General features: G+C 46.4%; 1 protein-coding gene across 2 annotated transcripts in view; it reads right to left on the bottom strand.

The window, feature by feature from the left end:
• Positions 1 to 27,392, bottom strand: part of LOC134948838 (relaxin receptor 1-like) — a 493,409-nt gene that overhangs the window by 394,109 nt on the left and 71,908 nt on the right. For both annotated transcript variants that reach the window (XM_063937087.1, XM_063937086.1), the window contains exons 6-8: positions 4,854 to 4,925; positions 4,327 to 4,401; positions 164 to 229 (exon numbers count right to left, since the gene is read on the bottom strand). In XM_063937087.1, the coding sequence (XP_063793157.1) occupies positions 164 to 229; positions 4,327 to 4,401; positions 4,854 to 4,925 (213 nt within the window). The remainder of the gene's footprint in view (positions 1 to 163; positions 230 to 4,326; positions 4,402 to 4,853; positions 4,926 to 27,392) is intronic.

Genomic DNA, 27,392 nt, shown 5'->3' on the forward strand with positions numbered 1-27,392 from the left:
AACGATGAACGAGTGCGGGACCGCGCATCGTTCATCGTTGGTGCCTACACACTGAACGATATGAACGAGTTCTGGTTCATTAATGAACGAGAACGTTCATATCGTTCAGTGAAATTGCCTAAATTGTAGGGCCTATTACACAGTCACAAGTTTGTATACTCACAAGACAGTTATGCACTCCTGAAACACAGAGTCACGAATTGTGTGCATACGATTTCCTTCCAGGTCCCTAATAACAAAAATATTCATTTATAAGGCAGAAGGTTAAATATTAATGGCAACATACAGTATATAGGGGGCTAATTCAGACCTGATCGTAGCTACGATCAGCCACCCTGACATGCGGGGGGACGCCCAGCACAGGACTAGTCCGCCCCGCATGTCTAGCTCTCCCCCCACCGCACGGGTGCGATAGCATTGCAAGGCAGCGACGCTAGTGCACCCGGCGAGTAAGTCCCTACCTGCACAGCATTGCTGCACTGGTAGGTGACTTTTCGCTGCGTCCTGGGTCGCAGCGGCTGCGTGTGACGTCATGCAGCCGCCATGGCCCGCCCCCCGCATGGTCCAGGCATGCCTGCGTTGCCCACACCACGCTCCCAAAACGGGGCTGAACGCCACCGTCCCGTCCCCTCCCGCCCAGAGAACACCTCTGCCTGCCAATCAGGCAGAGGCGATCGCTGTATGAAGAAATGAAATTGGCGCTAGAGAGCTGAATATATTTAAAAAATTATACACATTTAGTAATAAATTACGTAGTATTCTATTCTGGATCCTTTAGCATCAATTTCATCTGTTTAATATAGGCACAGTCCAGGCTATACTAAACAGATGAAATTGATGCTAAGGGTTCCAGCCCTTTATAATTGTTTGATATATCATCTATAAAAACAAAATTCAATGCAGTGCTATGATAGGCCCAATTTATGAATTTTTAAGTCTTGTTTTTATAATGTTGTAAAATTGGAATACTATGTAATTTATTAATAAACTAGGTGATTCATCGCGCCCTATGGGCGCTCTTCACACCGTCGTAAGAGGCTACGCCCCGGTAAACTCAACAGAAAAGTGAAGGAGTAGAATAGTAGATGGTGAAGTTGTGGTGGAATGGTGTGTTTGGAGGGTGCGTCTATTGTGTTTTTGTGGTAGCAGTAAGTGAATTGTTTATGTGTGTGGCAAGGTGAAGTGGATGTGGTGTTAGGGTGTTTGTTGGGGGTAGAGGTGTGTTATGTTAGCAGATGTTGGAGTTAGAATTGGCGTATTAGTGGCTTTAGGCTATGGGGGTAGTCTTGTGGGGTAGCTGGTGTTTTAATGGTTTGACTGAATTAGTTGGGTGCAGAGGGAGGGCGGTGGGTGTGCGATAGGGTTAGGGTGGTGTGTGGCTGGATTGTGGAGGGTGTTGAAGGGAATGTGTGTGGTGGAGTGTTTTTTGTGAAGGGTACGTAGTTTGGCGTGTGGTTTTATGAAATGCTGTGGGTAATGATTTATGGTCCTTGGGCAAGTGTGTGGAGAGGGGTCACTGCCTGTATATGTTTTTGCGTAGGGGTGAGGGATGGTGGTGGTGATAGGAGGTGTAGTGTGGGATGGAGTTGGGTGGCAGGGGGATGGGTGAGAGGGTTTAAAGTTGGCATGGGTGGAGGAGGTCCACATAGGATGGGTGGTTGGATGGTGGAGGGTTTTTGTGTGGGGGGGGGGGAAGGGAGGGGAAAGGGCAGTGGATGGTGCGTGCGTGTTGTTAGGAGTATGGAGGGTGAGTGTGTGCGTGGGGGGAGGAGTGGAGGGTGCGGGCGTGTTGTTAGGAGTGTGGAGGGTGAGTGTGTGCATGTGTAGGGGGGGAGGGGAAAGTGGAGGGTGTGGGCGTGTGTGTGTGTAGGGGGGAAGGGAAAGTGAAGTGGAGGGTGCGGGCGTGTTGGTAGGAGTGTGGAGGGTGAGTGTGTGTGGTTGGGGGGAGGGGAAAGTGAAGTGGAGGGTGCGTGCATGTTGGTAGGAGTGTGGAGGGTGAGTGTGTGTGTGTGTGTTGGGGGGAGGGGAAAGTGAAGTGGAGGGTGCGGGCGTGTTAGTAGGAGTGTGGAGGGTGAGTGTGTGCATGTGTAGGGGGGGAGGGGAAAGTGGAGGGTGTGGGCGTGTGGAGGGTGTGTGTGTGTGTGTAGGGGGGAGGGGAAAGTGAAGTGGAGGGTGCGTGCATGTAGGTAGGAGTGTGGAGGGTGAGTGTGTGTTGGGGGGAGGGGAAAGTGAAGTGGAGGGTGCGTGCGTGTTGGTAGGAGTGTGGAGGGTGAGTGTGTTGGGGGGAGGGGAAAGTGAAGTGGAGGGTGCGTGCGTGTTGGTAGGAGTGTGGAGGGTGAGTGTGTGTGTGTGTTGGGGGGAGGGGAAAGTGAAGTGGAGGGTGCGTGCGTGTTGGTAGGATTGTGGAGGGTGAGAGTGTGTGTGTAGGGGGGGAGGGGAAAGTGAAGTGGAGGGTGCGTGCGCATTGTTAGAAGTGTGTGTAAGGTAGAAGTGGTTGCAGTGTATGTGGTGATAGGTGTTGGTATGTGTGGGGCCATGAGGCTGCTACTTGTTTCCCCCCTTGTGATGGACAGGGTGCGAGTGGGGCTTGGTGCAAGTGGTAGGATGGGTGATATGGGGGACACGTCATACGCAAGTGGGTGAGTGGGGGCGCTGTCTGCACAACACGGGGTAACAGTAACACAGGCCATAGCTGTACATGCGGCATCACCCTGACAGCACGCCACACCTGACTCTGTACCAGCGCTATCTCTGTCGCTGCTGCTGGCTCGGACCCGACGACCCTGCTGGACGTTTGGAAACAGACAGATTCGTGGGGTCGGAGGCAGCAGCGGTGAGAGAGATAACGCTGGTACAGAGTCAGGTGCGGCGTGCTGTCAGGGTAATGCCGCATGTACAGCTATGGCCTGTGTTACCCCGTGTTGCGGACGGCGGGTCCCGGGCAGCGTGTCAGTGGCTGCATGTGGGAACAGGCGACAGGCTGGTGCAGAGGGAGGGGTGTGGGGTGCGGGTGTCAGTGGCCTCCCGGGCAGTGTGTCCCGTCTGTGGCATCGGTGGCTGGATGCTCTGCTCCCCCCACCGCCGGCTCCGATCCCTGCGGCACACAGCCGCAGCGGCCTCTGCTCCCCCGCACTGCCGGCTCCGATCCCCGCGGCACACAGCCGCAGCGGCCTCTGCTCCCCCGCACCGCCGGCTCCGATCCCCGCGGCACACAGCCGCAGCGGCCTCTGCTCCCCCGCACCGCCGGCTCCGATCCCCGCGGCACACAGCCGCAGCGGCCTCTGCTCTCCCCACCACCGGCCCCGATCCCCGGGTCATACATCCGCAGCGGCCTCTGCTCCCTCCACCGCCGGCCAGTGTGTGCAGCGGTAGTGGGGAGGGGGGAGCGGTGTGTGCGGCCTGGGTGTGGAGGGCGTTTAGTTGTGAGTGTGTGGCCGCGTCTGCAATCTTAAAGAGGTTAGCGGCGGCCTCGGTTGAGGGTGTGTGTCCCGCCGTGGTGGGGAAGGTGGGTGTTTGCAGGGGAAGGGTGGTGTGGGGTGCGCCTGGGTAGGTGGCCATGCTTACCTGGCAGTGTGGGGCGTAAGTGCGCTGCTGGCTTGTGGCAGGAAATGGTGGGTGGAATCTCTGGCTGGTGCTCCCTTCTGCTATTGGTGTGTGCTGTGCTGACACTGGGACAGGGCAGGAGCTGCTAAGTCCGCCCAGGTCTGTGACTCCACCCAGCGTTAGAAATGCAGCGACAGAGTCACAGGGCTAATATATAGGAGATGTGTATCATTTTTTAAATATATGCAGCTCTCTAGCGCCAATTTCATTTCTTCATATTGTTTTGTGTGGACTGACTATCCCGGTAATTATCGGCTGTTTCTAGTAAAACAGCTCACGATCAGCGCCAGGCAAATTACTTAGTAATTGAATTCCTTGCAGAGACAATCGCTGGGCTGAGATGCCGATCGTATCTCTTGCATGCACATGCGCACTGCGGCGCATGCGCAGTTCAGACCTGACCCCCCCCCCCCCCTGCTGTGTGAAAACGCACAGCAGTGATCAGGTCTGAATTAGCCCCATAGTGTATAGTTATATATCCAAACCCATGTGTCATCGCTGAATAAGGGCTTCTTATCAGGGATTATGCCCCCGATAGCCCTCGGCAAATCCATTAGCTGCAGTAAAGTATCGCAGCTAATTGGATACCCCCCTAGGAGTCTTCAGTGTCAATATGGCCATAAACAATTCTGATGACTGAATTCTCCAAAAACATTAATGTAATATAAATATAATACACCTAATGAATGATTATTGAATTCTGTTACCACAGCAGTTACTCACAGCCAGTTGAGACGAGGCATTTCTATGCATAAGGAATTCTTAGGGATTTCACTTATAGAATTGTTCAACATATACCTAAATGAGAACAAGAGATAAATACAAGATTGTTGGTATTGATAGGTTAATGCTACACCAACTTTGTCATTGAACATATTGAGAAATAACATGTTTTAGTTTCACTAGCCATGACGTTATCTGTCTTGATTGCTCTTATTGACATGAATGGAAAAGTAATGTAATCTTAAAGTTATGTTTCAATAGATTTAGCAAAACTCAGTCAGAATACAATATTCTGCCACTTCTCATTTACTAAGTGAAGCAGAAATCAATGTAATGTGTGAATAATGCTACATCAATTTGCAAGATTCCTGGGTATATCAGAACAGATAAGTACTCTATATCAATTAAAATTATTCTGATTCAAAATTTCCAATGCTGCGAGTATTGATGGCCTGCAAGTGATATACGCAGACTAAATCTTATCTGTCTTATTTCAATCATTATTAAGTATACAGCTGAAGACTTACAGGAAATATAGAGACTTCAGGCCTTTGAATGCTCCAGGAACAATTTTGGCAACTCTGTTATTATCTAATATCCTATCAAAACACATAAAAACCAGGGAATAGAAAAATTACTATGTAGCAGAAAAAAACATGGAAAAAACAGTTGTGAAAGAAAATGAGATTATCTGCAGAAAGCACATTCTAAAAAGCTAACGCCAATTGAACCATATACTTCTAGCATACAGTAGATAACAATGTCCACTCCATCCCTTGGTTAAGAACATGTATATGATGAGATGACTGAATTAGAAAATGTGACTTGTTTGGAAGAATTGAAATACAAAACTGTTAACACTGATTGGGTTGCAAAAGACATCAACGTTTTGGGGATGCACACCCCTTCATCAGGATATAAAGATATACCCTGACAAAGGGGTGTTGTGACAGGATGGTTCCGTACGAAAGCACTCACCGCTTTCGTGTCCCGTCTCCTGTGCACAGAATGGAAGGTTAGGTCACACGGGACCTGACCACATAGGGGATTCCCGCTTACCCTCAGTAACCGCCTGTTACTGACTCCACCCACTGCGCTGTGGGCGGGTTTATGCTGCCACCACCAAACTCCTAACCTGACGTGGCGTTTGGAACCACGGTTCTGCTCTGTATGTGCCGACACACTGCGTTACCACACCTGTGTGGCGGAAGGCGGAACTTGGAGAAGTTAGGTGCTTCCCTGGACAGCCGGAGGACGGGGCTATGTTTGGCATAACCCTGTAGGTCACAAGATGACGCGGTCTTCTTGAGGCAAATGGTATTTATTTGCAATAGTTCTAAAGAGAACTCTTCCCTATTGCTAGGGGAAACAGCATACAGCAAGATGTTCACAGCAGAAAGTAGTTGGTATCATACCCTCTGGAGGCACGCAGGCATCCTTTTTATGTCAATTTTCCACACAGTACAACAGGGGGGTCATGTCCTCCCTGAGCCCTTTCTATCCAATCAGGATATCTATAAAAATAAATTACATTTCAAAAGGAGGTAAGTGCAATAAAACAATATCCTCCTTCCTGTGACACAGACAACGTTTGGTATCAGATTAACATTCACTATTGATAAATTTATCACATAGCTTCAAAATACAAATGTTTCTGTCTCATTCACATCTCCAGGCAAACCCAGTCTTTGGGGTTACAACAGGAAAGGCTGCAACACATCAAACAGTCTTCCTTCCTGCATCTGCCATTCAGGGTTCGTATATCAATTAAATCATTACATGAAACAGGTTCCAAGCCCAGAACTACTTTACATATGGGATAAGGAGATCCCCCGTCAGTAACATCCCTCTCTAAGGAACTTACACATCAAAAGGTTTTGTCATTCACACCTCTCTGCTAGGACAGGGCCATTAGCATGCCACTTCCTACTGACAGGAGATGATTATTCAGACATCTATAGTAAGTGCATTTTTCCTTTAAATATACAGGTGACCACATCTTAAATATAAATACATTTAAACATGCATTCCTGCAATGGTGCACAGAGCACTACATATGACATGTTAAGACACATCATTAAACATATTTTTAAACAGTCTGCACCCAGCGCAGTAAGTACATTTAACAGTGATGCCAAGAGCCTATTGTCCGCAACATGGTGCCGGGCACTAGGGGTTAACCCCTTCAGTGCTGCAGCGGCCATTGTCCACGTGGGCTGGGGGTCTCTCCGGCCACACTCCCCCCATTCAAGCGGGTCAACCAGGGACCCATGTCCCAACGATTTGGTCCCTGGTCCCGCAGTCCTTTATGAGGTTACCAGGAGTTCTTTGGGGATTCAGGCTCCTCCTGACATGACAGTCCATCCGCATTGCTATGAGCCTTGCCTTGCTTGTGGATAATATGAAAGTCATAAACCTGAAGAGCAAGGCTCCACCGCAACAGTCTGCCGTTTTCCCCCGTGGTGTGCTGGAGCCACCGTAATGGATTGTGGTCCGTTACCACCGTAAAATGGCAGCCATACAAATAGGGCTGAAGCTTCTTCACAGCCCAAACAATAGCCAAACACTCCTTTTCAATTGTGGCATAACCCACCTCCCGCGGTAGCAGCTTTCTGCTCAAATAGGCCACAGGGTGCTCCTGTTCATCCGGCCCCTCCTGACTCAGTACTGCCCCGAGTCCGTACTGTGATGCATCAGTCTGTACAACAAAGCTTTTACTATAGTCCGGCGCCATCAGTACTGGGGCTTGTACTAGAGCTGTTTTCAACGACTGGAATGCCAACTCACATGCGGTCGTCCAGTCAACTATCTTGAGGAGTTTTTTCTTAGTCAGATCAGTCAGGGGTTTGGCCACGGAACTAAAGTCAGGGACAAAACGTCTGTAGTAGCCTGCGATCCCTAAGAAAGCCAAGACCTGTCTCTGGGTTGTGGGCCGGGGCCAGTCGCGGATTGTCTCCACCTTCGCTGGTTCAGGCTTCACCTTACCTCCCCCCACATGGTGTCCCAGGTACTGTACCTCTGACATCCCCATTTGGCACTTGTCTGCCCTGATGGTCAGACCTGCCCACCGAATCCTCTCTAACAGCAACCCCACGTGCCTCAGGTGCTCTTCCCAGGTTCGGCTGAAGACAGCAATGTTATCCAAGTAGGCCTGGGTGAAATCTCTGAACCCCTTCAGCATGTCATCGACCACACTCTGGAAGGTGGCTGGCGCATTCTTCATCCCAAATGGCATGGTTTTGAACTCAAACAAGCCAAAGGAGGTGATAAAGTCGGACCGTTCCTGAGCCTCGGGAGTCATTGGTATCTGCCAATACCCCTTGCTCAGGTCAAAAGTAGAGATGTATTTCACTACAGCCAACTCGTCTAACAGTGCGTCAATGCGGGGTAGGGGATAGGCGTCGGATTTGGTCACTTCGTTCAACCGGCGGTAGTCTACGCAGAACCTGGTTGTCCGGTCCTTCTTGGGAACCAGTACAACGGAGGCGGCCCAGGGACTGTCGAAGTGCGTGATTACGCCTAGCGCTAACATCTCCTGCACTTCCTGGTAGATACTCGCCTGCGCCTCTGGTGAGACCCGATACGCAGGTTGCCAAATCAGCCTATGCTTGCCAGTGTCTACATGATGGGCACATAGGGAAGTCAGACCGGGCTTCCTGCTGAACTGGGCCTCAAAGGACTGCAGCACTGACTCCAGCGGCTCCCTCTTGGGGTTACCAACTCACTGCTCCAGCTAACTTCCTCTACACCACCCTCACCCTTGGCATCCGCGAGGAGGTCAGGAATGGGATCTTTTCCTGGTTCCTCCATCGGCAGGCAGCACACAGCGGCTACCGATGCCATACGCTCGTGGTATGCCTTTAACATGTTTACATGGTAGGTACGCTGTCTCCTACCATCGCTGTCAAATGACACCACGTAGGTGATGTCGCTTAGGCGTTTTGTGACCGTGTACGGTCCCGCCCAGGCAGCCTGGAGCTTGTTCTGACGTGTGAAAAACCAGAACCAGCACCTTCTGCCCTACTCCAAAGACCCGAGCATGCGCGCCCTGGTCATACCAAGTCTTCTGCTTGGTCTGTGCTTCCGCAAGATTCGCTTGCGCTAGTCCCATGAGATTCTCTAACCGATCTCTTAGCTTCAACACATACTCCACCACAGACTCATCCTGGTGGATCAGCTCCCCCTCCAAAGACTCCCGGAACAGATCGAGAGGTCCACGGACTCTGCGGCCATATAGTAACTCGAAGGGCGAGAATCCGGTTGACTCCTGGGGCACTTCCCGATATGCAAACAGGAGGTGCGGCAGGTATCGCTTCCAGTCTCCCCCCTCCGAAGTCACAAATGCCCGTAGCATCTGCTTCAGAGTGCCATTAAATCTCTTGCAAAGTCCGTTAGTCTGGGGATGACAGGGGGCAGTACGGAGTTGACGCACTCTGCACCTCGCCCAGAGACACTGGACCAGATCACTCATGAACTGCGTCCCTTGATCAGTTAGGATCTCACTGGGGAAACCTACTCTACTAAATATGCCTATCAGAGCGTCCGCTACCTTTTCCGCAGTGATGGCGGACAGAGCCACAGCCTCTAGATACCGGGTAGCATAATCCACCACGGTGAGGATGTAGGGGACCTACTATGTCCACGGCCACTCGTTGGAAAGGTTCCCCGACTATTGGCAAAGACCTCATTGGAGCCCGAGCACTGGGGCGTCCAAGCCGTTGGCATACATCACAGGATTTACAGTAGGTCCGGACGTCATCCGACACTCCGGGCCAAAAAAAATTCTGCGTCAGGCGCCTCAGTGTTCGGTCCCTCCCCTGGTATCCCGCCAAAGGAATTTCGTGTGCAACTGACATCAGTTGCTCCCGAAAGCTCCTAGGAACCACCAGTTGAACTTGCTCCCGCACCGGCCTATCCCCTTCTACCTTGGCTACCCGGTACAGTAACCCTTTCCATCAGGTCACACTCCCTGCCCCCATCCCAGCAAGGCCGCGGCCAGCTTGGCGCCTCATACCGTCCAGGGATGGGTCAGAGTGCTGAGCTTCCCTAAACTCCTGCCTGCAGCCCTCACTTTCTCCTAAGTATGGACACTCTACAGGGGGAATATTGGGGTCAGTCAAGTTGGGGTCAGTCATGGTAGGGTCGGGGTGGTCGCTCATACTCACTGCCGGAGTTGGCAAACCACTAGGGACAGGAGCATCACTGGGCACCCCCACAGGATTCAACAAACTGGAACCGACATCCTCTGCGTTGCTAGGGGACTTAGGCCCACCAGAGGCAAGGGGCGGATGTGTTGATCTGGCCGCTGTGGTCTTTTCCTCTGGGCTGGGATGCGCTGGCAGAGAAGATGAATACTGCAGTCTGGCCGCTTGACTCCGGGTGATGGCGTTCGCAAAGGCAGTAACGATTCCTCCACCGAGATCATTCCCCAAGACGACATCAGTTGGGAGGCCATCCATTACAGCAACATCTCTTAGCTCTTGTCCAGCTCCCCAATCGAGGTAGACTCTGGCCATGGGCAATTCTCGCTCTAGCCCATCGGCCACTGTAACTTTTGCAGTGCAACCCTGCAGTACTGCAGCAGGATCGACAAGATGGGGGCTCACAACAGTTATGGAGGCCCCAGAGTCTCTTAAGCCTTCGCCCTGCAGGGACCCCACTTGGACCGGCTGCAGTTGCCGCCACATATTTGGTGGGGGCTTTTTAGCCATGCAGGTGACTCTCTCCGCAGAGTCTAACTGTTCCTCGCCACACCCCATCGGACTGACAGGAGGGGGTACAGTCTCTGTAGGCTCACCTCCACGGGTTAAACAAGCAATCCGGGCTCCAGCACTCGGATTTGGGGCACGAGTCTGGGGTGCTTGGGATGCAGGACAGTTCATCCTCAGATGTCCGATTTTCCAACAGCCATAGCACTTTTTGTCCAGGCGTGGCTCCGATGTCCTCTGATTACTGGCAGGGGCACTGCGGGGCGGTTGCTGGCCAAAAGCACCCGGGTTGGAAGATGCTTGCTTTGGGGGGCAATGAGCTGAAGAGGGGTGTCCCCCTGGTGGTACAGTCTTTTGGGGCTGGCTGCTGGGTGGGCGCTTCTGCCCCTGCGGCCGAATTGCCACATACTTGTCTGCTAACTGGGCAGCCATCTTTAAGCTGGGTGGCTCCCGGTCTAGCACCCACTCCTTCACTTCTGGGATGCACCTGCGGTAGAACTGCTCCCTGCAGATCAGGTCGATCAGTGCGTCCCATGTAGTGGCTTCCGAATCCTTCACCCACTTCACCATGTACTGCCGCAGCTGGGTGGCGAACTGCCCATGGGTGCGGCTAGGATTCTTGGGCAAGTCTCTAAACTTCTTCCTGTAAGACTCTGAAGTGATGAAGAATCGCTGGATGAGGGCCTTTGCAAATTCGTCGTAGTCCCCACAGTCCTCCGTGGCCACTCCTCGATAGGCCTCCAATGCCTCTCCATGCAGAATGGGCACAAGGTGTCTCACCCACTCTGACTTGGGTAGATCGTGTAGTTTACAAGTCCTTTCAAAAACTTGCAAATGTCCATCAATGTCCCCATCACTGTCTGCAAACTTGGTAAACTGAATGCGTCCCAATCTGTGCACAACAGCTGACAACGGCTCCCATGGTACCACGGCCTGTGGTGCCCGCTCATCACGCCACATCTGGATGATGATCAAGCACTCTTGCTCTGTTGCCCTTTCCCCCAATTCCGCTAGCCGATCTGCTAGGGTATCCGGGCCGTCCCCCCCTGGGACGTTGGAATCTTGGCCCTGCTAGGGATTGCTGGGAAACATGGCTGCTGCTAGAAGGGGCGGGGCTTGTGGGTCTCACCGGTTCCATACGAAGGTCTACTGGTGGGCCGTCCTCTGCGATGCTGACGCTGTCAGTGCTTTCCACCTCCACCCGATGGGACTTCTCCAAGCTCATGAGTGCCGCCTTCATGACGCTTCTGGACGCGTTGAAAGGGATATCCACACCATTCTCCTGGCACACGATCTCCAGATCGCCCTTAGACGTTCCACTGAAGTCTGTCATCTTGTGCGTTCTCCTGCGCTGCAGTTACTCCTCTCCTGAGTAACTCGGCTTCTCCAATCGGGTGACCGAAAAGCCACCTGGGATTATCCCACTGCTGCCACCAATTTCTGTGACAGGACGGTTCCGTACGAAAGCACTCACCGCTTTCGCGTCCGTCTCCTGTGCACAGAATGGAAGGTTAGGTCACATGGGACCTGACCACATAGGGGATTCCCGCTTACCATCAGTAACCGCCTGTTACTGACTCCACCCACTGCGCTGTGGGCGGGTTTATGCTGCCACCACCAAACTCCTAACCTGCCGTGGCATTTGGAACCACGGTTCTGCTCTGTATGTGCCGACACACTGCGTTACCACACCTGTGTGGTGTTGACGAATCCCCACTAGCCACTTGCTAGGCCTCTACCGGTAGCTGGCGGAAGGCGGAACTTGGAGACGTTAGGTGCTTCCCTGGACAGCCGGAGGACGGGGCTATGTTTGGCATAACCCTGTAAGTCACAAGATGATGCGGTCTTCTTGAGGCAAATGGTATTTATTTGCAATAGTTCTAAAGAGAACTCTTCCCTATTGCTAGGGGAAACAGCATACAGCAAGATGTTCACAGCAGAAAGTAGTTGGTATCATACCCTCTGGAGGCACGCAGGCCTCCTTTTTATGTCAATTTTCCACACAGTACAACAGGGGGGTCATGTCCTCCCTGAGCCCTTTCTATCCAATCAGGATATCTATAAAAATAAATTACATTTCAAAAGGAGATAAGTGCAATAAAACAATATCCTCCTTCCTGTGACACAGACAACGTTTGGTATCAGATTAACATTCACTATTGATAAATTTATCACATAGCTTCAAAATACAAATGTTTCTGTCTCATTCACATCTCCAGGCAAACCCAGTCTTTGGGGTTACAACAGGAAAGGCTGCAACACATCAAACAGTCTTCCTTCCTGCATCTGCCATTCAGGGTTCGTATATCAATTAAATCATTACATGAAACAGGTTCCAAGCCCAGAACTACTTTACATATGGGATAAGGAGATCCCCCGTCAGTAACATCCCTCTCTAAGGAACTTACACATCAAAAGGTTTTATCATTCACACCTCTCTGCTAGGACAGGGCCATTAGCATGCCACTTCCTACTGACAGGAGATGATTATTCAGACATCTATAGTAAGTGCATTTTTCCTTTAAATATACAGGTGACCACATCTTAAATATAAATACATTTAAACATGCATTCCTGCAATGGTGCACAGAGCACTACATATGACATGTTAAGACACATCATTAAACATATTTTTAAACAGTCTGCGCCCAGCGCCGTAAGTACATTTAACAGTGACGCCAAGCGCCTATTGTCCGCAACATGGCGCCGGACACTAGGGGTTAAGCCCTTCAGTGCTGCAGCGGCCATTGTCCATGTGGGCTGGGGGTCTCTCCGGCCACAGGTGTATATCCCTAAAATGTCAATAAGTACCTAATAAATCACTGCTGTTTGTACCATCTATAGTCTCTGAGTGCCACCTTCCTGGTGTTGCTGTATCTATCTATATATCTACAGTATATATATATATATATATATATATATATATATATAATTGTATATCATGGTCCGCACAACACTGTCCACATCTTATGCAGGGTGCCCGGTTTGGGGTCATTCAGATTAAACACTACCACACCATGAGGCTCTTATTGGGGCTTATGTTGTAGAAGAAAACCAGCACTCCTTAAATGTCCAAAAAGTACGTTTTATGCCAATTCGAATAAAGTGACAAACTTACAGTGCAAAATAGCAGCTTGGAGATACAATTCCATCAGTCATATAAATCTTACGTATCCTGAATCATGCTGGGGATACATGTCAGACCCAGCCGGGTCTCCCTACAGCTGTTTCGGCTACCGCCGTCTTCAGGGGAGCAGTTAACCTATTGTACCAAGCTCCCTATATTTATACCCACTAAATTAAGCTAATGTGCTCACCTGTCCTTATCGTTATCCTGAGTACCGCCTGGTGTTGTACGGGGGCGTGTGCGTGGAGCTGCCCGGATAACTGGACGGCAGTCCGTAACATCATCCGGTCGCACCACACTCTGCACAAGCGTCTCCCAGTGTCCCGTCCGTTGCCATGGAAATGTCTGTCCCACCCCCACACGCCACGTGACCGTGACGCGCGAGCGTGTCATACATCCCCCAGGCACACAGCGGTTCGCCCATTGGCCTACTCGTCCTAGCTTGCCGCCCTCCTAACATGATGTACAGCCCATAGCCTCCTTGTCACCTAGCGACCCGGCCTCATCACCCCACCCACCCAAAACGGCACCATCAGGACTAACACAGCGTGTATCAAAATTATTAAATCTAAATCAAAAAAATATCAAAAGATTGGGAAAATGTTATTCCCCAGGAACTGTCATCTAGGCAAATATATTACAGCACAATTCTAATTGGGGACATGTTAATCCTACCCATCTAAATGGCCGTTCTCACCCTTAACATCATCCTAGCCGTAATAATCACATCTTGGGGCTAGCCATATGTCAATGTACTAACATCTATTCACATGTCTTCTGTACACTGTAAATGCCTCTCAACCAATCTAAACCAAATCATAAAAAATACAATACATACACATTACATTAAAACACGAACGGGAGTATCAGTGTGGAGAAGGTATCCGCTATTAAATTGTAGTAAAATTAAAGCTAAGAACAGCAAACCTGGTTTCTAAACCACACATCCTCTATAGAAAACATGATAAAGTTAATTCCTCATTAAGCCCAACTGGGGCCATGGCATTTAGCAAATATATCCATCGACTTTCCTGCTTTAATAGCTGTTTATTTCGATCACCACCCCTCCTCAGTGGTGGTACATGGTCAAGAGGCATGAATTTGAAGTCCTTTATTTTATGACCACAGTTCGCAAAGTGTCTGGCCACCGGTGGTGTGCTTGGTTCCAATATTTGTAGTGCTTTTTTGATTGATGAACGGTGCATGGATATTCGTTCTTTAAGCATCCGAATTGTTTTGCCCACGTATACTTTTTTACAAGGGCATATGATAATGTATGTCACGTACCGGGTATCACAAGTCATTCTGTATCTTAGTGTATGTTTAACTCCCAGCTCGGGATGCACAAATTCTTTGCCTGTCAGCATAAACATACAGTTGGCACAGCCACCACATTTGAAGGCTCCCCTCTGGAGGCTCAGCCAATTTGAGTTTCCCATCACTCCAGGGCTGATGTCAGACTGCGTGATCCGTTCCTTAAGATTCTTGCTCCTCTTATAGCTAAAGAGGGGTGTATTGGCACAGAATCTACTCAAAGCAGGATCCGTCTGGACAATGTGCCAGTGTTTCAGTATAGACTTTTTGACAAGACCCGACGTGATTGAGTAGGTGCTTGAAAATACCAAACGTTCTATTTCCGCACTTTTCGTTTTGGGAACCAGCAGGTCCTCACGTTTGAGCCCCAGACATTTTGTAATTGCTTATTTCACTTCCAATGGGTCATAGCCCCGCTCAATGAATTTTTGCCCCATATTTGCTAAAGCCTCTGGCAGTTTGGTATGGTCCGAAGTAATACGCGTCACCCTTACTAATTGAGAGTAAGGGAGTCCATTCTTTAAAGGTTGTGGGTGAAAACTAGATGCGAGAAGAAGCGTATTCTTATCTGTAGGTTTTCTAAAAACGCTTGTGGTAAACCTTCCTTCGTCAATTCCTACCAACACATCCAGAAACTCCATTTTTACTTTATTAAATCGATACGTAAATCGAATAGAACCAGGTCTGCTGTTCAACCTTCCAACAAATTGAATCAATGCTTGCTCACCACCAGTCCACAGCATGAAAAGGTCATCTATAAATCTAACATAAAATGAGATGTATTTTGCAAAATCTACATCATTCATAATATTGTTCTTTTCAAAATTGTACATGAATAAATTGGCGTACGATGGGGCCATATTAGACCCCATCGCCGTCCCATGGAGTTGCAGAAAAAAGGAGTTATTGAATAAAAAATAATTCTTGTGTAAAATAATCTCAATCAATAATAACAAAAAATCAACTGGTGGACCCTCATAATGTGGACTGGTGGTGATAGCACTCCTAACCGACTCGATCCCTTCTGAATGGTCAATACTGGTATATAAACTAGAGACGTCCAACGTCACCAAAAGACAATCAGTTGGTGGTGGTCCAAATTGCTCCAATTTATTAATAAAGTCAGAGGTGTCTTTAATAAAGTAGGGAGTATGTTGAACTACAGGTTGTAAGTAATAATCGACATATTGTGACAAAGGTTGTCCCAATGACCCTCTGGAGGAGATGATGGGTCTACCCGGAGGATCCACCAGACTCTTGTGCACCTTCGGTAGGATATACAAAAGGGGGATCCTCGGGTAGTCCTGCACGAGAAATTTCTCGGTCTGCTCATCTATCCAGCTATTGTTACAGCCTGATTGAATGATGGAATCAATTTCCTTCTTGAAGTTAAATGTGGGGTCAAACTGGAGTCTTTTATAGCAGGTTTCATCTGACAGCTGCCTCATTACCTCCTCAATGTACTTAGATTTATTCATTATAACAATGCCCCGCCTTTATCGGTGGGGCGTATCACAATATCGTCATTGTTGTTTAAAGTCTTGATCGCTAATGACTCCTCCTTATTCAAATTTGAGTATTTGATCCTACTTTTACGTAAGATCGGTATCGTATCCATCCTCACTAAACGCATAAAGGTCTCGATTGATGCGTTAGTCGAGGGTGGATCAAAGGTGCTAGCAATTTTAAACGGAGTTGATTTATACTCAGAAGCTGTTCGCTTTGACTTTCTTATATTTACCTTTCTTAAAGGCTTATTCAGACATCTATAGTAAGTGCATTTTTCCTTTAAATATACAGGTGACCACATCTTAAATATAAATACATTTAAACATGCATTCCTGCAATGGTGCACAGAGCACTACATATGACATGTTAAGACACATCATTAAACATATTTTTAAACAGTCTGCGCCCAGCGCCGTAAGTACATTTAACAGTGACGCCAAGCGCCTATTGTCCGCAACATGGCGCCGGGCACTAGGGGTTAACCCCTTCAGTGCTGCAGCGGCCATTGTCCATGTGGGCTGGGGGTCTCTCCGGCCACAGGTGTATATCCCTAAAATGTCAATAAGTACCTAATAAATCACTGCTGTTTGTACCATCTATAGTCTCTGAGTGCCACCTTCCTGGTGTTGCTGTATCTATCTATATATCTACAGTATATATATATATATATATATAGTACCTTTCTTGTGCAGGAACAATGGGCCTAATTCATGTTTGTACACAATGCCGTTGTTCATGCAATAATGAGATCATCTGCAATCTGTGCATGGGCAGTGATCGCACCGCAAATGCACCAAGTTGCCATTGCAATCACACTTGGACTGAGATTTTTATGGCAGAGTGATTGAGAGGAAATGACCATTTAGGGGAGGTAATGGAGAGTGGCAGGAAAAACACCGGTGTGTCATGACCATTTTCAAGGCATGTATATGCTGTCAGCTGCAATCATGTATGTAAAAAAACATAACTCCAACGTCGCTACTGCTGCATCTGACCTGCGTAACCATAGTGCTACCCTACCAATTGATGTTCCTCGTCATTGCGTATAGGCTGGGTATGTGTACGCAGTTGCAAATGAGTTTGTGATGGCTCCTGTGGGCATCTATCTTCTTTACTGGGTGGCAGCTTCACTTGCAATGATTAGCAATTCCATAGCCTCAATATTCCCAATCCCATAGGAAAGTGCGCACAAACATGAATTAAGCCCAATGTGTTTTGCAACCCAAAGCAGATAAACAGTTTCAAACAAGTCCAAACAAGTCGCATATACTAATTCAAGGAAGAATTCGGGAGGAATAATATCCATGGTTCTACATACAGTATTTGCCTTCATACACAGGGCCGGCTCCAGGCCTACTAGCACCCTGAGCGAGAAAATGTAAAAGTGCCCCCCCCCCCCATGCGCGCGCCGAAGGCGCGCGCGCTCTTGGAAAAGTGGGCGTGGCCTCCTGAAAAAGTGGGCGTGGTCTCGTCCCCCAGCAGTGCCAGCTACACATGACATGCCCTCCAGCAGTGCCAGCTACACGTGCTAGTGTTCACTTTTTAGGGCAGGTTGCTGATCACAGGGAGGGCACATTTTTAAGTTAGGTGGGCAAAATGATGTACATACTGTAATGCTTGTTGTTCCCATTTCCACACGCTAAAGCATGGACAGTGCGCGCCGAAGGCGCGCAGCAAAAATTTAGGGGAGTTACTTCGTGGGGAAGGTGCGTAGCCACATTATAGTGGCAATTCACATTACACCACACAGTAGTGCAGCTAATACACATTGCACCAGGTAGAACCTCCTATAAGAGCACGTTAGACACATTGCGCCAGGTAGAGCACTGAGACACACTGCCCAGCCACAGACGCCTAGCGGGAACACTACATGATATGCCCCCCAGCAGTGCCAGCTACACATGACATGCCCCCCAGCAGTGCCAGCTACACGTGACATGCCCCCCAGCAGTGCCAGCTACATAAATGGCCACACAGTTCCAGATGGATAAATGCCCCCACAGCGCAGATATGCCCCCACAGTGCCACATACATTAATGCCCTCACAGTGCAAGATATGCCCCCACAGTGCAAGAAATGTCCCCACAGTGCAAGAAATGCCCCCACGGTGCCAGATACATAAATGCCCCCACGGTGCCAGATACATAAATGCCCCCACGGTGCCAGATACATAAATGCCCCCACGGTGCCAGATACATAAATGTCCCCACGGTGCCTGATACATAAATGCCCCCACGGTGCATGATACATAAATGCCCCCACGGTGCAGGATACATAAATGCCCCCACGGTGCCAGATACATAAATGCCCCCACGGTGCCTGATACATAAATGCCCCCACGGTGCCTGATACATAAATGCCCCCACGGTGCCTGATACATAAATGCCCCCACAGTGCCAGATAAATGCCCCCACAGAGCCAGATAAATGCCCCCACAGTGCCAGATATGTCCCCACAGTGCCAGATATGTCCCCACAGTGCCAGATATGCCCCCACAGTGCCTGATATGTCCCCACAGTGCCTGATATGTCCCCACAGTGCCTGATATGTCCCCACAGTGCCTGATATGCCCCCACAGTGCCAGAAATGCCCCCACAGTGCCAGATAAATGCCCCCACAGAGCCAGAAATGCCCCCACAGTGCCAGAAATGCCCCCACAGTGCCAGAAATGCCCCCACAGTGCCAGATATGTCCCCACAGTGCCAGATATGTCCCCACAGTGCCAGATATGCCCCCACAGTGCCAGATATGTCCCCACAGTGCCAGAAATGCCCCCACAGTGCCAGAAATGCCCCCACAGTGCCAGATAAATGCCCCCACAGAGCCAGATAAATGCCCCCACAGTGCCAGAAATGCCCCCACAGTGCCAGATATGTCCCCACAGTGCCAGATATGCCCCCACAGTGCCAGATATGCCCCCACAGTGCCAGATATGTCCCCACAGTGCCTGATATGCCCCCACAGTGCCAGATAAATGCCCCCACAGTGCCAGATAAATGCCCCCACAGAGCCAGATAAATGCCCCCACAGTGCCAGAAATGCCCCCACAGTGCCAGATATGTCCCCACAGTGCCAGATATGCCCCCACAGTGCCAGATATGCCCCCACAGTGCCTGATATGCCCCCACAGGGCCAGATATGTCCCCACAGTGCCTGATATGCCCCCACAGTGCCAAATATGCCCCCACAGAGCCAGATATGCAATGCCCCCACAGTGCCAGAAATGCCCCCACAGTGCCAGAAATGCCCCCCACAGAGCCAGAAATGCCCCCACAGTGCCAGAAATGCCCCCACATAACCAAAAATGCCCCCTGTGTGCCAGAAATGCCCCCACAGTGCGGTTCCCCCCCCCCCCCCAAAAAAAAAATACCTGCGGCGCTGGGGAGGAGTACTGCTGTCCGCCTGTGTGGGAGCGCTGGCGGGCGGGCGGGCGGGAGGCCGGGCGAGTGAGCCTGAGCCTGAGCCTGGGTCCGGGCTGGCGGGCGGGCGGCCACTTGTGCAGGCGGGCTATGCACGGCGCCGGCGTCTGACGTTAGATACCGGCGCCGCGCAGCGCGCATACACAGCGCGACCGCCAAATGCTGCAGCAGCACACACACAGGGCCGGCTCCAGCATCGAATATGGCGGCGCCAGCGCGTGGCGCCCATTAAGGGTGGCGCCCTGCGCGGCCGCTCTATTCGAACATGCCTAGAGCCGGCCCTGTTCATACACATATGCTCTAATAAAACAGAGTAATCCTAGAAATAGATTATTTCTAACAAATCTACTTTCAGACTGAGGGACAACTCTTATTATCATTTTTAAAAAGGGATTTCAGAATGATGTGCGTTATGGATTGTCTACTCTTCTGTAGACTGGAGCCCCACTCTCATCACAGCAGCAATGAAATGGTCTAACCTAATCTGAACACGTGCAGCAGCTCAAGTACTACAAAATCATTTTAGAATTAATTTGGTAAGACAGAACAGTGATAGTGACACATATTTATAATTTCATTTTTCCCTTCATATACATATGTATAAGATAAATAGTTATGGATTTGGTAATAAATGCCGAATGTTGGGATCCCGGCATTTGAAATGCAGACGCCGGAATCCTGACCTCGAGCGCAGCGTGTGCGCTCTCGGGTTCGCTATGCTTGCCATGCTTTGGGCTCAGTGGTGACTGAAAATTTATTACCCCTCAGGTGGTGGCGTGGACCAGAATACCGTCCACTGGCATTTCAACGGTTGTCAGGATTCCGGCGTTGGTATTTCGACAGCCGTGATCCTGACAGTCGGAAAATGAACTGTGTCCCATAGATATAGAAATAGATAGCTCAAGAGCACATGTAATGTACTGATTGATCTGTGCATGTAGGAGATATATTTGTTGCACAGTATCCAACAGTTAATAATAATTACTGAAGTGATGCACCAAGAGATGAGTTAATCAATTTGTCATGGCTTGAGATTCATCATATTTTGGTCTGTTCAGGTGGCCCCAAATCAATTTATAAACTGATCTCGGGAAATTCTCTCTTAATTAGTAGAAAATAATAATAAAATATAATATGTAAAAAATAAGATAGGCTGCCTGGTAACCTCTGCATTACTGACTTGTTATTATTACTTAGAATGTTTCATGCTCATAATTAAACACATTCAATACTTAATGTATATTCTCAAGTAGCACGGGATAAATATAAATTAGTACTCTGATGCTAAAATGATATAACTTTGCAAGTATAACTAAATATCCTGATTAAATGTTCTCAGTGTGTACTGCATACTCCTCAATAATAGTGTCACAGTGATACGTTGTGTGTAAGTAGGTTACTCCCAGCACTTTTTAAACAAAGAATGAATATACAGGTAATAATTCAAGAAAGTGTTTATTTATTTAAAAGAAGGAAATTATCATGAAGCATATACTTCAAATATCCAATAGCTTATAGATTTAGGATAATTATATATATGGTGTGTAAAAAGAGTAAAAGGAGAAAAAAAACGATAATATATTCAATCTCTAGTTATTATGAGGTCAAAAATGAAATGTATATTTTATATATATATATATATATATATGTGAAAAAAATGAAGTAAAACAAGTGCCTAATCGTGTTGGTGAAATAAAAACCTGTGCAGTCAGGTGCAGTTATTAAAATAAATAACAACTTAGCTTTAAAAACTTTCAGGCTGATGACATTTGGAAGCCGAACATGTAAAGAGAAAATAAAAGCAACATAGTGTGTACTGTTTTTAAGACACAATATTTTCTGGTGATATCAGAAATTAGGAATGTGGCTCATTCCAATTATATGAGTAAGCAGGATTGATGATAAAAACTGAAATGTATATAAGATAAAAGCTAAAAGAGACAAAAACATTTTTACAGCTTAAAAGCTAGGAATGTGGCTCATTCCAATTAATGTTAGGCAAATGTAATAAAAAATAACAATTTAATGGGCACAATCCTGCCACGCTTAAAAGTAACAAACGTACAAGACAATTAAAACAAGTAGGCAATTCATCTGTCCATAAGTGCAGGTAGCACACGTACAGGATTGAAAAATAAAAACGGCTTATCTGTCCGCATGAAGGGAGTCCAAGGGGTAAGTAGCAGGTCCCTGACCCAACGCGTTTTGTCCTATTAGGTGGACTTCATCAAGGGGATAATCATTATGGGCACAAAACAGGATATTTATAGTGCTAGTGAGAGGTCACATGTTGAACATGTGAGTGTGACATCACTTCCTACACATAAAAATCATAACCAATGTATAAAACAATAGGTAACTGCAGTAAATGTAGAGGAGATGTATAACAGAAGCAGATATTTTTTGAAACAATCAGAAAAATAAAGATAAAAGAGAGCAGAGATGGAAAACGGCAAGTGGTACGCAAAAACGCATAATTTCCGCCCGCGGTAGCTTTGGAACGCACCATGCGTCACTTCCGCTGAAACTATAAAAATAATGAACCTGGTGGTGTTAGGGTTTGTGCTGTCCGTGTTGTTTATATAGAAACAACCACAGACTGCAATGACATAGAAAACTTACACGGTGCAGGGATACGAATAGTGTATAGTATGTTAGGTGTACATTACGGCGGTGGAACGCAAACGTCACTTCCGCCTAGGGTTTGAGACGCACCCCCGTCATTTCCGCCAGGGGATAAAAATTAAAAGGACACATAATATACACACCGGTGAACTGCTACTATTAGCAGAGTGATTATATTAGTCTATATATAATGAAGAGCAATATAAATTAGAATTAACATAGTGCGGCGGTGGGACGCACATGTCTCTTACGTCTGGGGTTTGAGACGCATCTGCGTCACTTCCGACGAAAATATATCTAGTGACTGGTGTAGAGAGAAAGGGATTAGTGAATTAAACATAATAAAAGAATATAGAGAATAATATACTGTTCAACTAAATAAATTAATCCGTTAGGACTGTGGTTAGAGATAAAATAAATATGAGTTTATATTGAGTAGTTCATTGGCCGATGACGTCATGTTCAGATGTCTATAGCCGTAGATGGACCACATATTGAGACGCAAAAATACTTTCATATTTCTTTTAGAAGACAGTCTGAAGTCCATGGATCAGTTATTCCTGGTAGTTATAACATCCAATCAGTCCCAAATTTCATATTATGATGGATAGCAGGATCCTGTGATATACAGCTATAAAAATATGATAATATATTTCTTAAAAGATTTTTTATATAAAATATATTTATAATGAATATATGTGTTCTGTGGAGATCTACATAGGGTATTTAATAAATATTATTTAGGGCATGCAGAATGGTGGTCATGCATGGTGAAGGACAGTACTGTATAGAGAAAAGTATGGTGATAAAAGTGAAGGTGACTTAAAGGAAGGGTGCGATTTCAAATCCTTCATTAAAACCTAGAGGGGCCATGGTACTTAATTCAAAAATCCAGAACATTTCTCGCTTTGAGAGTTTATTCAGGATGTCTCCACCACGTTCTCCAAGGTTAACGACTTCTATGCCTTTGAAAGTAAGGTCATCGGGGTTGGAATGATGTTTTTCCTGAAAATGTCTGTATATTGCACGTGTCTGGATTTTATTTTTAATATTTCTTACATGCTCTTGAATACGCAGTTTTAAACATCTTTTTGTTTTCCCGACGTATCTGAGACCACAAGTGCACTCTAAAAGGTATACAACCATGGTTGAGTTGCAATTAATAAATTGCTTGATGGTGTATTCACATGAGTTGTCATTATTGAAAAATGTCTTCCAGTTCCTATTGACAAGTTTACAGCAGATACAGCTCCCACATTTGTGGCTTCCCTGGCATTTCCTTGTTGAGGTAGATGGTACAGGTTTATATAAGCTGGGTGCCAAGATATCTTTAAGGTTGCTGGTCTTTCTGAAAACAATCTGCGGTTTTGGGGGTAGAATGTCCTTAAGGATGGGGTCCATCAAAAGGATGTTCCAGTGCTTATTTAAGGATTTTCTGATGTTGGCTTCATGGCAGCTGTATGTTGTGATGAAGGGAGTGGTGTAGCGTGATTGACCCTGGTCCAAGGCTCCTTGATCATATTGTGGAGGATTTATATTGATTTTGTCGAGTGCTTTTGAAATGACATCTTTTGGGTATTCCCTTTCTTTGAATCTTTTGAAGTTGATGGTCTTGGTCTTCCTTTTGACTGCAGTTTCTTTGTACACGATGAAATTGAGAATATGGAATGTTGGTCTTCCAGTTCTTTTGGTGACAACTTTTATAATGCAGGTAGCTGTTTGTGTCGACCTTCTTGACAAAGTTACAGGTGGTGATCTTGGATTCTTTAGATGAAAGTATGAGGTCCAGGATTTCAATCTTGTCTTTGTCGTGCCTGGTTTACGGAGATATTCTGGAAGAAGTTGAAAAATGATGATTCTGTTCCATCCCAGATGATGAGGATGTCATCTATATACCTTTTGTATATAACCAATTGACTAGCGAATTGGTTGTTAGAATAGATATTTTCCTCTTCCCAGCTGCCCATTAGGAGATTCGCAAAGCTAGGAGCAAAAATTGTCCCCATAGCTGTGCCGCGTATCTGCAGGTAAAATGATTCCTTGAATTTGAAATAGTTGTGGCTGAGAATGAATCTGATGAAGTCGCAGATTGCTTGTTTGTGTAATGTGGTTAAATTGATGTCTCTGTCCAAAAATTTCCTGCATGCGGTGATTCCGGTTTCATGAACGATACATGTATATAGGCTTTCGACATCGATTGTTACCCACAGATATGTCTCTTTCCAGGGTTTGTTTTTCAAAAAGTCCAGCACGCTATTTGTGTCCTTAAGGTAAGATGGTAACTCCATGACATATTTTCTCAAAAAATGGTCTATATATTCAGAGAGATGAGATGTAAGCGAGTCAATTCCTGCAATGATTGGTCTCCCTGGAGGTTGCGTTATGTTTTTATGTATCTTTGGTAAAAAAAATAGAATATTGGGATGACTGGTGAAGTGGTTATAAGGAATTGATATTCATCTTTGTCCAAAACATAATGATGTAGATAGTGAACCAGTAATATTCTCAACTCATCTGTGTATTGTTGGGTTGGATCTTGTGGTAGCTTTTTGTATGAAATGATGTCACCTAAGAGGAGCATTGCCTCTTTTTCATATGCAGATCTGTCTAGAATGATGACTCCTCCTCCCTTATCAGCTTGTTTGATAACAATGTCAGGGTTGTTTTTCAGTTCTTTCAAGGCATGCGTTTCATGGTTCTTCAGATTATTCTGTTTGGCTGATGGCAGATCTTGTTCGCAGAGGTCTTTCTTGACAAGGTCGTGGAATACAGATATGTGGTGTCCTTTGGATTCTAGGGGATAATATTTTGATTTCCTCTTCAAGCCCGATTTGGATATGGTGATTAAGTCAGTGTTGGACTCCTTTTTAGCAAAATGTCTTCTGAGTGTGAGATTTCTGGTGAATTTATTAAGATCAATAAACGTGTTGAACTTATTCATATTGTTGGAGGGTGCAAATTTCAAGACTTTATTTAATAAGGAGATTTCAGATTCATTGAGCTTATGTTGTGAAAGGTTGAAGATCCCATTGGAGGTGGTGGCTATGTTGGTTGGTACCTCCTTTTGGCGGTGTTTCCGCCCGTTGCCTCTAGTTCCTCTTCTTCTAGGAGGTTTCTTTTTGTTGGTGATGGTTTCTTGAACCTCTCGCGAAAGAATGTTTTTCTCTGCGTTTGTGGATGGGTGATGTGTGGGTCAGGAGATAAAAAATCAGAGTCACTGATTGAGTCCTGTCTCTGGAGTACTGAAAATCTGTTATTCATCGCAAAGCTTCTTTGTGGCGGTGTATAAGTCCTTTGTGTTGTCTGATTCTGTTTTGTTCTGGGTTGATAAGGTGAATTTTTCCAACCTCGATTCCTGGGGTTTTGATAAACGGGAATTCTAACCGTTTTGTTGTCAAATCTGCTCCAATTTTTGACTCTGTTATTGAGGTAGTCCTGTTTGTCCCGTTGGAACTTCTTTTCTTTCCCTTTTATCACTTCCTCTTCAATCCGTTCAATTTTCTTTGTGAGGGTCAGATCATTGGCCATAAAAATCTCTTTGTCTTGATGTGGTGCCAGGAGAATGTCTTTTAGCTTCACGTCTTCTTCTAGTTTCTGGAGTGTCTTGGTTTTCTTCGTGATGATGAGTTTCATCAAATTTGTGGAAAACTCATGTAGAATATTGTCCCAGCTGGAAATGAAGCTGGGATCATCTATGCCAAACGTGGATTTTTTTTTGGATTCGGAGATCTCTCGGAATCCTATTAGCTGCTATGTAATGTTCTAGTCCTTTAATTTCCCACCAGGTCTTAATTTCCTTTGTTAATAATTTCTCTGTTTCCCAAAATAAGTCATCTATGTCATCAGTGCGTGGGACAGCCTTTTGGGCTGATGGGTTGTCTTCATTAAAATTTTTTTGACATAAGTCATTTCTTTTATCAAGTCCTCTATGTCTAAACATGATAGTGGTGTCTGTAGATAACCGGCAGCTATACAGTAATAAAATTGTTTGAGAGCAGTGGAGAACAGCGCCTAAGTATATCTAATAGAGACCAAGGTCAGGAGAAGAATTTTTTCTTTTTACACAACACTCCTCATCTATAAATGAGTGGCAGCTTATATACAGTATGTGGATAAAATGTGAAAAAAATGAAGTAAAGCAAGCGCCTAATCGTGTTGGTGAAATAAAAACCTGAGCAGTCAGGTGCAGTTATTAAAATAAATAACAACTTAGCTTTAAAAACTTTCAGGCTGATGACATTTGGAAGCCGAACATGTAAAGAGAAAATAAAAGCCTGTACGTGTGCTAACTGCACTTATGGACAGATGAATTGCCTACTTGTTTTAATTGTCTTGTACGTTTGTTACTTTTAAGCGTGACAGGATTGTGCCCATTAAATTGTTATTTTTTATTACATTTGCCTAACATTAATTGGAATGAGCCACTTTCCTAGCTTTTAAGCTGTAAAAATTTTTTTGTCTCTTTTAGCTTTTATCTTATATACATTTCAGTTTTTATCATCAATCCTGCTTACTTATATAATTGGAATGAGCCACATTCCTAATTTCTGATATCACCAGAAAATATTGTGTCTTAAAAACAGTACACACTATGTTGCTTTTATTTTCTCTTTACATGTTCGGCTTCCAAATGTCATCAGCCTGAAAGTTTTTAAAGCTAAGTTGTTATTTATTTTAATAACTGCACCTGACTGCACAGGTTTTTATTTCACCAACACGATTAGGCGCTTGTTTTATTTCATTTTTTTCACATTTTATCCACATACTGTATATAAGCTGCCACTCATTTATAGATGAGGAGTGTTGTGTAAAAAGAAAAAATTCTTCTCCTGACCTTAGTCTCTATTAGATATACCTAGGCGCTGTTCTCCACTGCTCTCAAAAATGTTATTACTGTATAGCTGCCGGTTATCTACAGACACCACTATCATGTTTAGACATAGAGGACTTGATAAAAGAAATTACTTATGTCAAAATTTTTTTTAATGAAGACAACCCATCAACCCAAAAGGCTGTCCCACAGACTGATGACATAGATGACTTATTTTGGGAAACAGAGAAATTATTAACAAAGGAAATTAAGACCTGGTGGGAAATTAAAGGACTAGAACATTACATAGCAGCTAATAGGATTCAGAGAGGTCTCCAGATCCAAAAAAAACCCCACGTTTGGCATAGATGATCCCAGCTTCATTTCCAGCTGGGACAAAATTCTACATGAGTGTTCCACGAAATTGATGAAACTCATCATCACGGAGAAAACCAAGACACTCCAGAAACTAGAAGAAGACCTGAAGCTAAAAGACATTCTCCTGGCACCACATCAAGACATAGAGATTTTTAAGGCCAATGATCTGACCCTCA

This window comes from Pseudophryne corroboree, chromosome 8 (assembly GCF_028390025.1).
Source record: "Pseudophryne corroboree isolate aPseCor3 chromosome 8, aPseCor3.hap2, whole genome shotgun sequence".
NCBI classification, from domain to species: Eukaryota; Metazoa; Chordata; class Amphibia; order Anura; family Myobatrachidae; genus Pseudophryne; species Pseudophryne corroboree.